Source organism: Malurus melanocephalus, unplaced genomic scaffold, assembly GCF_030028575.1.
Source record: "Malurus melanocephalus ecotype Western Australia unplaced genomic scaffold, MMel_1.1 scaffold_1, whole genome shotgun sequence".
NCBI classification, from domain to species: Eukaryota; Metazoa; Chordata; class Aves; order Passeriformes; family Maluridae; genus Malurus; species Malurus melanocephalus.
This window is the reverse complement of record NW_026623233.1, coordinates 8,521,071-8,538,229: the sequence shown is the minus strand read 5'-3', so window position 1 is coordinate 8,538,229 and position 17,159 is coordinate 8,521,071. Positions and strand designations below refer to the sequence as shown.

Here is a 17,159-nt window from a genome sequence, read left to right as displayed (position 1 = left end):
TCACTGTATAATTCCAAAGCAGCAATCTAATAATGTGTAACAGGCCACTGATAATAAATTTAATCTTACTACATTTAACAAGACACCCTAAAAGCAAGTCTTCATGAAAAAACACATCTAAAGAATGTGTTCCTTTTATTTAATACTTTTTCCCAAAAAGGACTAGGTTCWTCTTTCAAATGATACTTGGGGATACCCTTGTTCCATCACAAATACATTATTTTTCTGAAATACACCAGCATAAGAGAAACCATAGAATCAAGTCCCGTCTCCTTTTAGGAGCTAAAATGTCTAGATCTTAGTAATGTCAGAATATCCACCAGAGTTTACAGAAAATATTCTGCATTCTTTTACAAGAAATGAAGAGGCACTCATTGTTGTGTGACTACTCCTTACTTCAGAACAACAGACTTCAGTGGTGAAGTGCTCTTGATGGAAARGTAAACAGACTTCCCCACACAGCTAGCCTGAGGAGTACATACACTATCACACATTTAAAATCAAAGTTCCAATAGTTTATTAATCCTTTCTAGCTTTCATTTTGCTCACCCAGCAGACCATGGTGAAGAATCTCCAGTCTGGTTCTGTGATGCAAAATGTGTGTTCGGTGTATGCGGACTTCCTACCAGGATAGTATTTTGCGCTGAAGGTCTCTGAGGTGTACCGATAACCTACAGTAAAGACAAAATAATTCAGAAAATGGTAAGAATTCCAAGATMTTCATAAGTGACACAACTGAAGTGATGCATTATACAAACAGTAGTACTATTCTCTACATACTTCTCTTAGATGCATCTAATTTATATACACTAGCATAAAAAACTTCAGACTACGGTTAATATAGTTAGACCACTCCCTAAGTTACCAGCATTTTTATTTTAATCTCCKTAAATAAAGTTTTCATGCTTGCTGGATTTCTTAACACCATTCAACACTAATTTAGACAAGATCAAAACACACRCACACACTCCATCCCTTCAAGGAAAATGGGGGAAAAAAGGAGAAGAAAACCCCCAACCTTATCAAATTATGTATAAGGATGCTGCAGTAAATTACAGTTAAAATATGAACGTAAGAAAATCTGAAAATTAATAAAGCCAGGGAGAAAATGCAGGGTTTTTGTAAGAAACCTCTCTCCTGGTTCTACCTTTGAAACTAGCTGAAAYACCCACTTTTGCAGGGTATGTTTTTTATCTCTGAGTTATTATAACTTTCTAGAAAATAGGGATTTAGGGGAAAAACGGATGCCATACAGACTACTTTTTTGTAGAAAGACATGCCTACTCTTTTGGGGTATGTTTACCCCTCAGTGGAAACAGAAGGTTGCATCCCTGACATCAGGTAAATGAAAAAAATATCCCATACACCACATGCTTTGTAATTATGCCATTGTTATCTCTTGGTTTTGATATTTTTAGGAAAAGATTTTGTAAGCTACCTCAAAGAACAATTCAATTTCAGCATTTAATTCACATATGTACACAGTCACCTAATAATGCCCATTGTGCCAGTATGGCCTATGATCTATTATGAAAACACTTACTCTAATGCTCATTGCTGATTTGAAATGAAAAAGAATGCCTAACTACTCTGAGTTTATTTTTTGGGGAATTTATTGTCACCACACCTCCTACTCAAAGAGCAATTTCATTCATTTAAACTCACTTCCAAGTGGCCACAAGAAGTAGTTRAGTCACCACCACTGCCAGAAATACAGCAGAGTGAACTATCTGCACATCTGTACACGTGAAGGGGTACAGTTTACAGATTCAGGCAACCTTACTTATAAAACACTCCTTAGAGCCAGCTTAAGAGATGGGAAAGGCAGCTAGGAAACTCCTTTCCCATAAAGCAGAAACTCAAGACTCCTGTTCAGATGTTTACACGATACAGCTGCTTTCCAGAAGACTGAGACCAATTCTATTCAGATTAYTAAATTTTAATTGTGATCACTGCAAGAATTACTATGACCTATGTATTAGCTATTGCATTATRAGGTTCTTTGAAACATCTAATTTCACATTATCTCACACAAAGCTCAAAATACATATTTCAGCAAATGAATATCTAAATTAAGCACTAAAACACAGTTCTGTTTTGAATTTCATTCGATCTAACTCTGGTCTCCCAAAAAATGTGTTTATGGACTTCATTTACATTTCCTTAYGCCAGATTTCAAAGCAGAATCTGAAAGAGCCACTGATTTTAAATGGAAAGACTAACAAAAGATAAAGCCACCTGAACAGTGAGGCAACTTCATGTTAATTTGAGAGTCATCTTTGAATTTCTTTAAGCAATGCACATTTTTTAAACATAAATGTATTAAAATTAGAAACAAACYTGGATTATCTGCCCATGGCGAATGATACAAACTACCAGGCTATGTCAGATTTACAGCACATGTACACAATAGTACAAGCAATAAAAAAATAAAAATAAAAAAYAAACCACCAACTCTCCTTACCACTTGTTGTGCAATGTTGACATTAGACTGTCCGAATGTTTTTGGCAGGAGCTGTTTTCCAATCGTATTTACTGTAGAAGGATGAACAGCCAACAGAGAAACAACCCCTAAAACAAATATAAATAGAAAGTTTCAGGTGAGCACACTGATTTATTTTAGCAAATAGTCTCAGCTATACTACTGATGCTTATTAATGGAAACTAGCCCTGAAACACATGGTCTCAATATAAGTGCAGCAGTTGCACATTCGAGGCAAAAAAAAAAAATCAAGATTCACAGTACATTCTCTTAAAACTTTCTTCTATGTAAGCTTACAGGTCAGTGAACCAATATGAAGATACCTTAATTCCTTGTATTTCAATTTTTCTCTTAAAACAGAGTAATAAAGTAATAGAGGCAACCAGCATCTGACAAAAAGCATATCCTCTCTTCTACCCTTGCTTTGTGGCTACTGAAACCTTCTCCAGCACCTCCTGACAACCATGCCTAATGCCACAGTGTACAGCACAGCCTTCTGAAGCACGYTGATCTACAGGAGATAACATTTGGCTGGAACAGGTCTTAACAAGAGAATATTCCCAACTTTCCTCTAAGTATTCCCTCCTAGCTGAAGGCAGGGAATTAAAGAACAAACATCTTCAAGAATCCACTATTTCAGAAAAAATATATGCAACACAGTGGACTGACCCTGMAGGGAAGGTTGTGCTCTTCCTGTTYATAACCCATACACAGTCAGCACTGGTAGGTAAAGCAAATCTTAAGCCATGTAAAAAATAAAYGAACTACAAAAATAACAACTCAGATAGCCACTAGCAGTTTGATGCTCCATGTTATAGTTTAGAGGAAAAAACCCAAACCCACAAATTCAAAACAAACACTCCCCCACAACCAACAACAAAACAGAGCAAAGAAGCAACAAAGGCTGACCACAGAACGAAAATAATAAGAAACCAGTCTTAAAATACTGGAGACATTTATTCTGCCAAAACAACTGACAAGTGGTTGTCAGGTTTAGCAGCTGTTTCTCTAAGATCACTTTTAAAGGGGCCAATGGGGTCAGAAGGATTTGGTACAACTCTCATCCCTCTCTCTTTTTCCCATCATCCAGTACAGATGCAATAAATAAGCATTTTTACARGGGTTGTATCAGAAGGGTCCTAACTGGTCCTTGAAGCCTATTATCCCTCTTTACACTTTCAGGAAGCTTGCAGGAAATTGRGGATAACTCAAATCCTGTTTAAGCCCTTGCTTTCCAGAAGGCTTGTRTTCTTCAGTTGCTATTACTACACCATGTCAAAGTGACACGATGTCACTTTGACATGGTGCAGTAATGGCAGTTGGGGAATTCTTAGCTTTCTCTAAGAATCTACTCTCAGTGATCAATCTATTTCCAAACAGGATGCAGCAGCATGTCCTATTATTAACCAGCTTCCCAGYGCTCTTCCAGAAAGTCAGCAGCTATCCAGTCTGTAACGTAAGTCTGTTATGCCTTCCTGTCCCTTCAAGTACACTCATCACTACCATGACCTGAATTGTGTTTGTTCTTCCTCTCKGCAGAATACAATTAATCAATATAAACTATCCTGGCTAGTAGTGCTTGTATAGGCTCTTCTCAGCTTCCTGGAGATCAATGGGTCTTTTTTTTAACTTCTCATTGCTTTAAAAACAATGCAATCTGAAGACTGCTGTATAAAACAATAGCTGTAACTGCTTTCCAAGGTTAAGACACCTCACCTATTTGATCATCTTCTCAGAATCAGTTGGAAAGGACCCACAATGATCATCAATTCCAGCTCTTGAGTGAATGGCCCTTACAGGGATCAAACCTGCAAYCTTGGCATTATGAGCACCMTGCTTTGCCCAACCTTCCCTTACCTTTGAAGGTCCTTGTTGCCTATTCTTCCTAGTTCTGCCCTTTCTTTTGCAGAGGACGGGCATGAATACAGCATTCATGACCAAGGAATGCCATGTTATTTATAATTCTGTAGCCCATTTTCTATTTTATTACCTGTTTCTTTCCAAGCAGTTTTCAAAATTCAATGTACCCCACTGATACCACATTGTAACTAATATAACCTACGATGACTTCAAGATCTTTCTTGGGTGCTAATAACTCCCTTGGGGTACTCACAGTACCAAGTTCAGTTTTCACAAATTATTAATCCATGGGAGAACYGTCCCATTCTATCACACCTTAGTTGAACAGGCTGATTAAGGATCTTAATTTTTTTTTATTATTTTTAAGAAATCCAAGGACATCGCTCTGATTAGATAATCCTTATCCACATGGCTGTTGACTCTTTCAAAGCATGACTTTGAAAAGACGTAACTGCAGACCCTCCCTTTTCCCTTCCCTCTAGAAAAGCCCTGTTGAAGGTCCATTACCACATCTGTCCACACATGTACTGCTTCTTTAAGTGCTCTACCAAGGTGYCAACAGAAGTCTCACTTCCTCATCTGCATTTACCTGAGCCCTGCAGAAACTGGTGCAGGCTGTGTCCTCTCTTTCCTTCTGGTATTGTATCAATTATAGACATACTGAATTACAAGGACAGAAGTACCATTACTAGCTCCTTTAAGAATTCAAAGGTAGGTAATTTTCTGACAATTACTGSTACACATTCACATTATGAATTTTTTCCTAAGACAACTCCCAAGTATTACTTCAGTAGGACAACTTCATAAAGAACAATACTGCCATGAGATGCCTCTAGTCTTCAGATGAACTCAAGAGACTTCATTATTCTCCTATGTTTAAAAATAAAGCAATTCTTTATGCTATCATGTTTATTAGAAAATTTTATGCAGTCAACAAAGACTAAAATGTTATGACGATGTAACTCGACACAAGTGCAGAGGCCAGGGTYAGTGGTTAGGAAGCAGATCAGGAAGACACCAGTGGGTCTGGGCAGACAATAAGCTCTGTGTGACTCAGAGGTGCTCCCCACTATGCTAACAAAGACTTAACCACATCCTGGGCTGCACTTGGAGGAGTACAGCAGTAAATGATTTTTCCCTTTTCCTTCAGCACTCCTTAWGCTGTCCCTGGATGACTCTTCAGTTTTGGGGCCCATGGTTCAAGAGAGGCATTTGCAAACAGGAGAGAGTGCAGCAGCTGGACACCAGCGTGGCTCAGGTACGGGAAAATATCCTGCACAAGGAGAGGCTYGGCGAGCTGGGTGCCTGCAGCCTGGGGAAGGGAAGGTTAAGGTGTAGCAAGGGGTGTTATTTGCAGGAATCTAATCACTGCCTTCAGCTATTAAATGGAAGTTATAGAGATGGCAGAGGACACAAAAGGAAAAGAGGGAATGGTCACAATTTGTTGCACTGCAAATTCCAACCAGTGAAAAATGACAAAGACAGTGCACAGCAACAATCTGCACAGGAGGTTCCTTGGCAATAAACAGCAAAATTCAAGAACTGAAGGCTCTGTGYGTCAAAGCTGACCCTGGTTTGAAGGTAAGGTTAGATTAGATGGCCTCCTGTTATTATTAATTTAATTTTCTGAACAGAAATAGCTATCTTGCAACTGAAATATTCATGTGAAGAGAACACACACTGTTTCTTTAAATTTTTTAATTATATTAACATTTCCTGTGGTGCTCTGCCAGAGTTAATTCATGCAACTGAATCAACCTGGCTCCATGAAGAAACTACAGGGTTCATCTTCCTGTACAGCACAAACTGATTGGCAAGGAAATAATAAATGTAAGTGACAGAACAGTAACATGAGACTCACAGTTCAAAGCAAAGTCAACTTATAAAAGCTGTCATACAAAATATGAAAGAGTATAACTGCTCAATTATACAGAAAAAAAGTATTTCTTTAACAATTATATTTTCAGTATCGCTGTCCAAGTGCATTTTATTTTCTCATTTGCCTCACATGCAAATATTTTTCTCATATTCATCTGCATTTTCAAAGGCTCATAATATGTGGGGGGTTTTGTTTGTTAAGTACAAGTAGAAGCAGTTTTATCAATTTATATTTGCAAGTGACTGACAGCTCAGTTTCTCAAACAAATTTTACTACTAATTACTTAATTACTTTTACTCTTAATTGCAGTCACTGTGATCTAAATAATCCTTTACTTTGTGGACAACATACAGTGTACATAACAGCATGTAAAAATTAAAACTACAARGCTGCAAACAGTTTTGCTAGCACCMACTCTTCTTCCTTTTCAAAATAAATTATTAATACTGCTAGTTCTGACACATTTTTCCCCCATAAAGACTTTGAGAACCACAGGAAAATGCCACGTACAGCACAAAAAAAATATATACAGAAAGATGTAACTACCACTACTACTTACATCCTAAGTGCCCCAAATGTTTGGAAAACTACTTTCAGTAACTTATAAGCAATTATTATATGTAAAGGAACTTCATCAATATGATGTTCCAGAATACCTGCAATTACAAGGTAACGATGTAGGTGGAAACAAGGAGTAATGGCATAAAAAACTTGCATATCAAAAGCAGCACTTTTTAACAAAACCTGTTATTTATCTGTCTACAAACAAAGAAGTGCTSTCTTTGGTTACTGATTAACTGGATCATTGCCTGCATACAAAAACAAACCAAAGAATGTTACCAAATAGAAAGAATCCCTTGCAGAATTTTGGCAGTTTTAAGGACTGGTGACACATTTAACCAAGAACATTCTAAATAACTGAAGATGACACAGAAAAAAGGACATGGCACATCTAAAATCAGAGAAAGGAGTGCCCTCTGCAGACAATGAGATAAATCTCCTGAAAAGCTGACTGCTCCAGTTCTTGAAATAATAGTGACTTTAAATTTGGTGTTTAGGTTAGAGGATGGCCTGAAGTTACTCCTTGCTTCAGGAGCAGAAATACCATTCATTCTAGATGCTGTACCATTTTCTGAAGTAATCTCCCTTTATGCTTTCTTTACTTATGAAAGAGAGAACAGTTAACAGGAAAGCAACTCAGTACCCTCATAATGCAGTCTCTAACAAACTTCTGTCAGTCTGTTTCTCTAGCAGAGAAGTAACGTTCACATCAGAACTTRACTGGGCAAGAAGGTTACTTCACAAGCATTTTCTGAATTAGTACAACCTCTCMAAAAGAGAACATGCAGAGTWAAAGTGGCTCATCAGAATGCAAAGGAATTCCTACCTCTCCTGCAACAGTCTCAACCAAAATCTGTCCAGCAGACCAATTTGGAAATAAATGCATGATCAGTTAGGAGTTAAACAAAGGGCCATTTTAGGAAAAGTCTAAAGAAAATTAACCTTTCATGTGGCATTTAGGAGTTCAACTGTTTATAACCACTCTAAGAAACTCGATAAGCTTTTGTCTTAAATACATAATGAGCTTTGAAATTGATGGGTTTTAACAGAGCAATTGAAATSCAGCTTAACCACAGCTATACAATTCAAAGGCAGAAACATGATGCCAACCTCAATACAGGTCAAATACAACTTATGATCTCAAAMAGATAATATTACTATCAATAACCTAAAAAACCTAAAAATATCAGTTGAAGAGCCCTACAGGTCTCTTTTAAAAGATAAAAAACCCCTCCAAAACCAGTAAGACTTTTCATGAACAAAACAGAAGGAAATGACAGAGACATGAGATTCCACTGCAATTKTCATGTCTCAGAAGGCCAAGTGCCACCTGAAGCATTACATTCCTTATTTTGGGAATTTGAGAAAAGTTCACAGGAACAGAATTTATATAAAGCCAGTATATCTGTATGATTGATATAAGAGTACTGAAAACCATGACAGTATTTTTGAAAACATTAATAAATTCACTTTTGGTAGTTTTATCTATGTGGATTTTTTTCTTCTTTTCCAGAAGAAGAGGAAGAGAAGAGGGCATTTGAAGTCAACATCACTTAACAAAATTCCCCACTGGAATAATTTTTTTAACCTACCACAGACAAAGCCAATTCCAGCTCCAAACCTGTGCATCAAAACAACCGCTCACAAAAACAGAACCCTACACAACAAACAGCAAACCAACCTTAAGTTCACATTCTGCCCTTCTTCCACTATGCCAATCCCAACGTGGTGTCCAGAAAACTGTGGGAAAAACTTATCAAGCTTGCAAAAAAAAGTGAGCAGTCTCTTTCAGAAGTGCAAAGCAGCTTAAGTAAGGTTCAGTTGCTTTTACTTGCAGTGACAGAAACTTCCACAGCTAACTCAAACTCCAGACCTCCTGCAAAAGACTGCCCAGTGACTAAGCTGTAGGGCATTCAACAAGCAACAGAGCTCAACAAAAATCCCAAGTTTGTTTTGTGGCTTTTGAAGTACAGGAAGCCTCATGAAAACTCRTCATGGAGACTGCAAGACAAGGAAGGCAAATCTTAGGAGAAACTTAAGTTTGTTGCTCAGAGGTAACACCCTAGCATACAGAAATAATAGTAAAGATGTGCTCTGAAGACTCCAAATAATGAAATCCAAAAAGTTAACTAGTGAATGGCAGAATCTCTACAAGGCTCCAAATCTTCACACAGTTCAAACACAGCTTCAGYATCTGTGAAGCTGAGACAGGGATGAAACCTGTTTGGCCTACAATGAAGCAGAGCTCAGAATGCTCAAGATGGAAAAAAAGCACAAGAAAGTGAGAATTTCAGAGTCATGGAAATTTGGTACAGCAGYCAGGTCACAACCTAATAGATTGAGGGAATTCCTCAATTTATCTACACAATTATCACTGAACAAGAGACACAGAAACACCTAACSTGGAACAACAAGGTAACAGGGGGTTTTGTGTGAATTAGTGGTGCAGGCTCGGATCTTTTCTCTACCTCAAAACATGGTGCACTGAACTCGCAGATTCATTAACCTGTCTCAACACACTGACCAACATAACGCTTGACAACAATCTCACTCAACCCCAACACCAGGTCTAGGTGAAATGGAAATCAAATAYTAAGCAGCTCCCTCAAGAACTGTTCACAGTATTTTCTACGCATTTTGCTCTACAAAACCTACCCTAAAAATGCAGCTTTCTTCCAAGTACAAGAGGAGTGTTGAAGACAGAGATAGGCCATAAACGTAAGCGTAATGGTGTCATCTAATGTGCTTTCTATCCAGCCTGGATGWTCTTCAAAGAAAATCATTCCTTAACCAATAAAGTACCAAATTGACTAGTTTTAGATTATTTGATTAATATTTGATTCTAAGATCTGGGAAAGATGAGAGAGGGGATGATTWTATCCTGGGAGCTGATTCCTCAGATGTCATTCCTGTGAAGTCACAGTTCTTAATGTCTCTCTTGTGAACGCTGTAGATATTTTATGTTATTTTATTAGTTAGTTATATGGTAATTTTCAGAAAACACTGAATTCATTTTGAGGGTYATCTGTGTGACAACACAGATGATGATCTCTAGGTGTGTGCCAAGTCAAGTAAAGGCACCCCTACTTACTGAACAAGAAACACCATCACATTAAGACAACGAGCATGATTATACAGCAATTCTGAGCTTTTGTTTAGACATCCATCTCCCTCRGTCTGTAGTACTCCTAAATTGCTTACATCCAGTCAGACTTCTTTGTGATTTTTACCATCCTTAGATATGACTAGCAATAGCTCAGCTACTGCAAACCAGTTTTTCCAAGTCTGGTAAAATAAACTGGGGCCAGCTTTTAGACTTTCCAAAGCAACATTTTTACTTCCAGTAATAGTTTTATTTCCTTAGCTTGACCTTAGACAATAATAATTGGATTTGYCTCAGCTGTAGCAATACATATGCATTTTATAAACAATTTCAAGCATGTGTCTGTTTGCTAAAGTGTAATTCATGGGCTCTAAAATCTCTAGTTCTATCCCAGAGGAGCAATTCCAGTCACTATTAAAAATCAGGGAGTGTGAATTTGCAAGGTACAATTACACTGCAAGTTTCTTGTCATATAAATAAAAGAACAAAACAATCTTACAGTTAGGCAGTCTTGAAATACAAGTCTAAACACATCTTAAAATGTTACATATTTGACTTTGATATTTTCAATCACTGAATCAGAAACGTAAACATAATTAGCCTATAAAATGTTAAACCTTGTTTTAAAGTGTAAGCACTGAAAGGAGCTTGAGACATACTTTACAAAGATTTTCCAGYTACATGCCAATAATGCCACCTACTGGCATAAGTGAAGATCCAAATTTTCTGAGTAGTTTTGAAACTAAGAGCTTTAATTTCAATACAATATCAATACCACTGGTTACCTTTTACCTCGCACCCATCTGAAGAAAATTTCTTTYGCCCAAATTTCTCCACAAGTGAGGGGAAGGATTAGAATTGAATAGTGTTCTATTTAACAATTTAATTAATCAACACTAAACTGAATATAGCAAGGACTAGAATGTGGCAGTTGTTCTTCAAAACRTAACCACCAGGAACAGCAAAATTTCTCAGTTTCTAAAATTCATTGCCAAATATCAATGGAAAACACAAACTCCTGAGTAAGTTACACTAGTTCAGCCCCTATTAAAAATTCTTTCTGTCTTTCCAAACCATATGTATTTGCTAACCCTCAAAATGAATTAGCGAGGTGGAAACCACCTTCCTGGTTACCAAACAAAACAAATTTTTCAGTCATACTGTTTTCTCAGGGCTATATGGGATGTTACACTTCAGTAATGGAAATATACAGGGGTGYATCAGAAAACATGGGCAAAATTTACAGACTACCTCTTCCAGAGGTTGCACAAACAGTGGAGGAAACACAAGCTGCCATCTCATTTCTACCACATATAAATTTATACCTCTTATTTCACACTAAAAATGGTTTTGAAGAGATAAAATTTTCAAGCATTTTCTAGAACAGAATTTTACGTGCATGAGTAATTTAATCAGAATTGCATGCATCATTCATTATAAACAAAACTTTGTCAGGTTATTTGTTTGGATTTTTGAGGTTTGATGTGGGATTTTTTTACATACTATTTTCTCCTCTCAAAACTCAGTCTCTGCTTTAGAACAAAAATCCTGATGTGGAGTTCACGGCTGAGACCAGTCTCTCCAAAATGAGCTACTGAAAGCATGTCTGTATTTGCTGAAGTAAAAAAGTGCCCACACTTGTAACCTGCTTCTGACAGTGGATATTAACAGTCAGGGAATGAATGTATGGATAGGACTTGCACACAGAGTTCTCTAACATACCCTCTGTCTCTGATTCTAAAATTTCAAGACTTTTTATTGAAAAGGTTGTTCAGCATAACTGCTCAGCAAGATGCTCATGTCCCCTCTTTATAATTCATAAAAAAACAATAGCAAAAAATGCTACCACCAAAATTCAAGTCTAAAAMCAGCCTATTATGTTACCGTATTTCTGCCAGTGCAGATTAAAAGTTTACAGAAGTCCATTCACAGCCTATTCTGAAAGCATTGCAACAAAGCTGTGCAGGCTGTGAGATTTTGCATCATAACCTGTTTTGGCCAGAAAAGTCAACCCTTGCTTATCTTTCATAGTTGACTCATTTACCTACCACTTAGTCACATACCTTAYAGACAATGATGTTACAGAACCATTTCATTAACTATATTGTGCTCTTTCTCTTTAACCCTGTTTTTGCAAACATGTCCTTATGACCCAGCATACAAATCATTTTTTGTCCTCTAACACCCCCCTGAAACCTTTATTCCTCTGACAGCTGAACTCCTCCTTTCACATCTGGCTAGCAACAAGTAAAAACTGAATCAAGTAATAGATTTCTTGCTGAATTTTCATTCTTAATTCATTCAGTCTCAAAGTTGGACTYTTCAAAATCTATGATGGAATGCACCCTCTGGTATTACTAATCCAATGACCTTCAGAGCTGTAAGAGCATAAGAAGAATGAACTTCAAAAAGCAGCCAGGCTCCTGCATTCTCCATTAAGAGCCTGCCCAATTACTGTTGTCAAGGGCAGCAGATAGGGCTAAGCAAACCACTCATCTGACASTAGAGAGATCTGATCCCATAATCAATATCAATCATACAATCTACTCTCAATCTCTTCTTGTGATTGACTTGCAACTTCCAGAAAAGACTCCTTTATTTTGAGAAATGCAAATCCAAAGGGGAAGGGGGAGACAAAACAGAACAAAACCCCAACAAACAAAACCACCAAAAAACCYCTTTAATGATGACCACCAGAGAAGWATGCAAAGATACTTTTCTTGACCCCCTTCAATTTCTCCTAAAAAGTACACCAGACACACCTCTGCTACCYTACAGAAAGTTTTCTCGATTATTGCTCTGGACTGAATTCTCTTACTGTGAAATTAGGAGAAATTTTGCACAGATTTAAAAAAAAAAATAGCAGAGAATAGCACTTTGCTGATATAAAGGCAGGCAATGCAGACAGCTACTTTTAGAAGGTGCATAATACTCTCGTGTATAACTGTCAATGTCTACATTTAAAGACTGCACAAAACCCACTAAAAATTATAAGAAGTAGCAAAGGAAAAAGGTACTACTTTAGCCAATAAATTCTGATACATATCTGAGTACTTTAGTGACAAAATATTTGCAACTTTAGGCTCTGATTAAGACTACAAAGCCTGCACATAAAACCCAGACWACCTAAAGAAAACACCCATAAACTGACTGAGCCAAGACAAAGTTGTTTCTTCTCAATATTAAGAACTGCTGCCTACTATTAACTTCACAAAACTCCCTAAACTAATGAGATGCAAAAAATTGACTGAAGATAGTTTAGTTTGCTGTGTTACACATTGAGAGAACAGTTCGACTCTCAAACTGGACAAGCTGCAGGCCTATAATAAACTATTTAATAACTTGAATTTATTTATAAAACTCTCTAAGCAATAAAATGCCCTCCAATTTGACCAATTCTACTTAAAGATCTACGTAATAATGGAAGAGTCATACTTCCAATTCTTTCTGTCTAGCCTGCACTGTTTTGACTAGCTCTCCACTGACTGGAACAGGGTGTAGACAGTCATGATGCTGATGTGGGTGTAAAATGTTCCCTCCTAAAGTATCTGCCCTGACAAAAACATCAGTTTTGCTGCCCACAGGGTTAAGACATATGGTATAGCTGTTAACTATCAAGTACCTACTTGCCCACTTCTTTAGCTCAGGGCTGTGTGACTGTTCACAGATACACACCTGCGCCAGTTAATATGTCTTTACTCAATGCTTAGTGCCCTCTCCACCAAATGCAGAACAGGACAGATTAGTTGGACACCCCCCCCCCTTTTGTAAAGTAATGTATATTTCAGACAAGGAAATGTCCAAGACAGAGTCTAGTAAGATGCCAATAAAATCCTTGCCGTATCTAGTGGTGGGTGACAGAAATTAAAAGGGGGTTCCTGAAATGGCACATAAAATACTAGAGCAGTAATACTAAAGGAGCTCACCTAGACTGGACCACAGGTTAATCTGAGAGTACTAGAGTATTCCAACAATGCTCAAAGTCAGTAGATTAGTCAACAGTAAGGTTTACAGACAGTAAGTAGATGACTGTCCAAATATAAATTTCACCCTACTTCATACAGCCTACCAAAGGACACCATCTGTCACACATAAGAATAAAGCAGACTGTCATTATGTRGAAGCAACAAAAGAGGAAAATGGCCATTTAGCCAAAATTGTGATATGCCTATGAACCAAACATGATGTTGTATAGAAAAATTACAGATCTCTCCACACCAAAATGACTGCCACTTCACTTGGGAGTCACACATATTGTTTTGGTCACTTGTATTCAAGAAAGTTGAAGAAAGCAATCGAACAAGCTCAAAGAATGACAATAAGGAAAACATGAGGAGAAAGAACTCATCTGATGAGCAACCTAGGAAACAGTGGCTASCTGGCCTGCTAAACTAGTAAAGACTCTTAAGATATACAATTGTTATTTATGAAGAGTAGGTAAACATACTCGAGAAAATTATTAACCTGATAAACCACTGTCACCAACAGAATGCATAAACTAACAAGAATATACTTTACTGAAATTAGAGAAGAGTTCTACAGTCTCACTATGGAAACAACCTTCCTGTAAGAATACACAAAATGTAGTGTTCAAATGTAGCATAATCAGTTTACAGAAGAGGTTATATGACACAGCTGTCCAGCACTGCAGGCAGCTGGAACTCAGGACTGCTTTTTTTTTTTCCCCCAATTATGCTAATTGTGAAAGTACAGCTCCTAATTCCCCAGATGTTTAGGTGCCCTCAGTTTTTGAGCTCACGCATCAAATTCAAGTTCAGATTCATATCCTGTGTTTTATTAAACTGCTTCATGACATTACATTATCATACATGCACAGGCATTATCTGCAAGTCCAAAACAGTTCTGTTCACAATGTATTTTGAGATAAACTTGAACTAGCGTGGATGTACTATCACAAAAACTCTCATAACCCATTTTAAACTTCTAGCCTCCTGCATTTTTTCCATTTGCTAAAACATAGTGCCCCAAAGATGTTTCAAAACATCCTGGTCTTTATACTCAAGCACAAGCTACACTAATGAGATCATATATGGGATGACAAACCACCACTGAACTGCACCTGTAGTTTTAAAACAATTATAAACCACAGCAAATTTACAGTTCCCTTACTGATCATATAACTTATGAAAAACTTTACAAAAACTATGCTAAGAAAGCAGTTTAAAGCCAGTAGTACGCTTAACAACTAAAAACCAAGAAATGAAGAACCTTACTAACAATTGTGTTCTTACCTTTTCCAGGACTTAGGTTTTGGTCTATAAACACCTTAAGCTCTCCATTGGCTTCAATTAGTCCAGCCTGTTAAAGAAAGCAATTAAATTGTATTAAATTTACAAACACAGACATCCTTTTATTGTTAAAGGTGAAAGGCATTTTTTAGCATTAGCCTCTACTGCTATCACTCTCATTTTGTCACAAATCTGCAAGGATGTACTGTTTGGGGTATAGTACTTGTCAAATTTTAAAGTCTTGATGTTATAAATACCATATTCTTAAAACGCAAGCAGAAAGAAAATCAGTTTACACCTACTTTGCTATTTGGGCCCTAAGCTCTTACAGTGTGCATGCACCATTTTAACAGACAGCTGAACACCCTTCTAATCTGCACCACTAACACCTGTAACTACACCTTTCTCTCTGTAGCTACTACTTACCTACTACCTAAGGTAAGAATACTACAGGGGTTGGAGAGTGCCTTGGGCCATTTTAACCAGGAAAAATATCATTAATAAGAAATACCTTGAGCTTTTCAATTATTATTTTTTAAAAGATCAGAATATAAACCCCCTAAGGGAAAAAGCTGTATGGTGAYATACAGACTTATAAACTTATATCCATCCTTCCAGAAAGCTCACAGAAGTGGTTACTTTGTAAAACACAACTAATTTTGGATAAAGAACAGGATGCAGCAATTTCTTTGTATCTGCAGACAAAATAGTTCTGAAAACAATTAATGAACACAGGACACGCTATTTCCATTGAGAACAGTAAGAAAGTCAACATCTGTATTCACACAGTGTAGCGTGCGGTGTTCCAGATCCTGCAAAGTCCTCAGCTKCATTTTGATACCAGGTAATGCAGCCTACTGACAACCCTGAACGAGAATCAAGTGCTTTGCTGTCAGTCAGCAGCAAAGCTTCTCCCTYAGAAGTCTACCTGAAGAACCCKATTTGCAATCCGCCAGAAGAACGGGAAAACACGGCAGCCACTAGAGGATGCTGTGGAGCCATYATTATCCAGGTGTATCACACCAAGGATTTCTTGCGCAAGRCAGAGAACTTTTRAGAAAGAGGAAACTTTCTCTGCTCAGTGAAGAGAGGAGAGAGTGGGGAGAGAAGATGATGGAGCAGAAGACAAATTTTGCTACGGGAAGCAGAAAGAGCAGTTGGCCTGCAAYGGCATGGCAGCAATGAGGACCTGGTCACGCAAACAGCACATAAGTGAGCAGATGGTAGAAGTGATGGGTAGAATGAAAAGCCCGTGGCAGCCCCCTAAAAAGCAGCACAATAGCATAGTTGTAGGGAGCTGCCACAACTTTTCAGTTGTTTCAGAACACTGTACTCCTTGCCCACCGCACGGATTTCAAAGGTCCACTTAGCAGTTTTACCACCCTAATGCCAGGCACCAGAACCAGTTTATAAGCCTAACTCTTATCTTTATCACGCTTAACTACATCATTTAGAAGGCCAACAGACTACATCAGGCACTTCCAAAGAATAGAGTCTACTCGCCAATATGAAGCCAGTATATGCAGAAAAATGTTAGAGCTACACTACAGCTCTACAGAACACTGGAACCCCATGGAAAATACCAAGAATTTTGGGGTGWTACCTTATATTCCCATTCTACCTAACTTCCACAACAGACGTGTTCAACCCGGCAGGAAATGRAGTCTCATTGTCCTAATTTATTTAAATGCAGTACTTAAGTTTGTATTCAATGGCAGAAAGAAGAGGCTCATACYCAGGACACCTGCAAACTCTCTTTTCGATGAGAAAACAAAAGGTTAMAAATAAGACTGGAAAAGCATTTCATATATTGTGGTTTTGATCAGAAAACCACCAAGAAAATGGCTGTTTTGATCTGTAATGTCTTTCAAGCACATTAATGAAATAAYTTTGATTTATTAAATCCATTCACTTTTTTTAATATGCAAAAGCAAACCTGCACCAAGTGCTGTCAGTTACAGCGATATTCCAAAACCAAATACTGAAGCTGTCATAYCCAGCAAATTCAAGTATTAATGCAAATCA

The 17,159-nt window shown here is 37.6% G+C and overlaps 1 protein-coding gene across 4 annotated transcripts in view; it reads right to left on the bottom strand.

The window, feature by feature from the left end:
• The window catches only part of TFDP1 (transcription factor Dp-1), a 38,566-nt gene that overhangs the window by 9,266 nt on the left and 12,141 nt on the right, over positions 1-17,159 (bottom strand). For all 4 annotated transcript variants that reach the window (XM_057363643.1, XM_057363659.1, XM_057363636.1 and 1 more), the window contains exons 3-5: positions 15,138-15,204; positions 2,465-2,571; positions 550-671 (exon numbers count right to left, since the gene is read on the bottom strand). In XM_057363643.1, the coding sequence (XP_057219626.1) occupies positions 550-671; positions 2,465-2,571; positions 15,138-15,204 (296 nt within the window). The remainder of the gene's footprint in view (positions 1-549; positions 672-2,464; positions 2,572-15,137; positions 15,205-17,159) is intronic.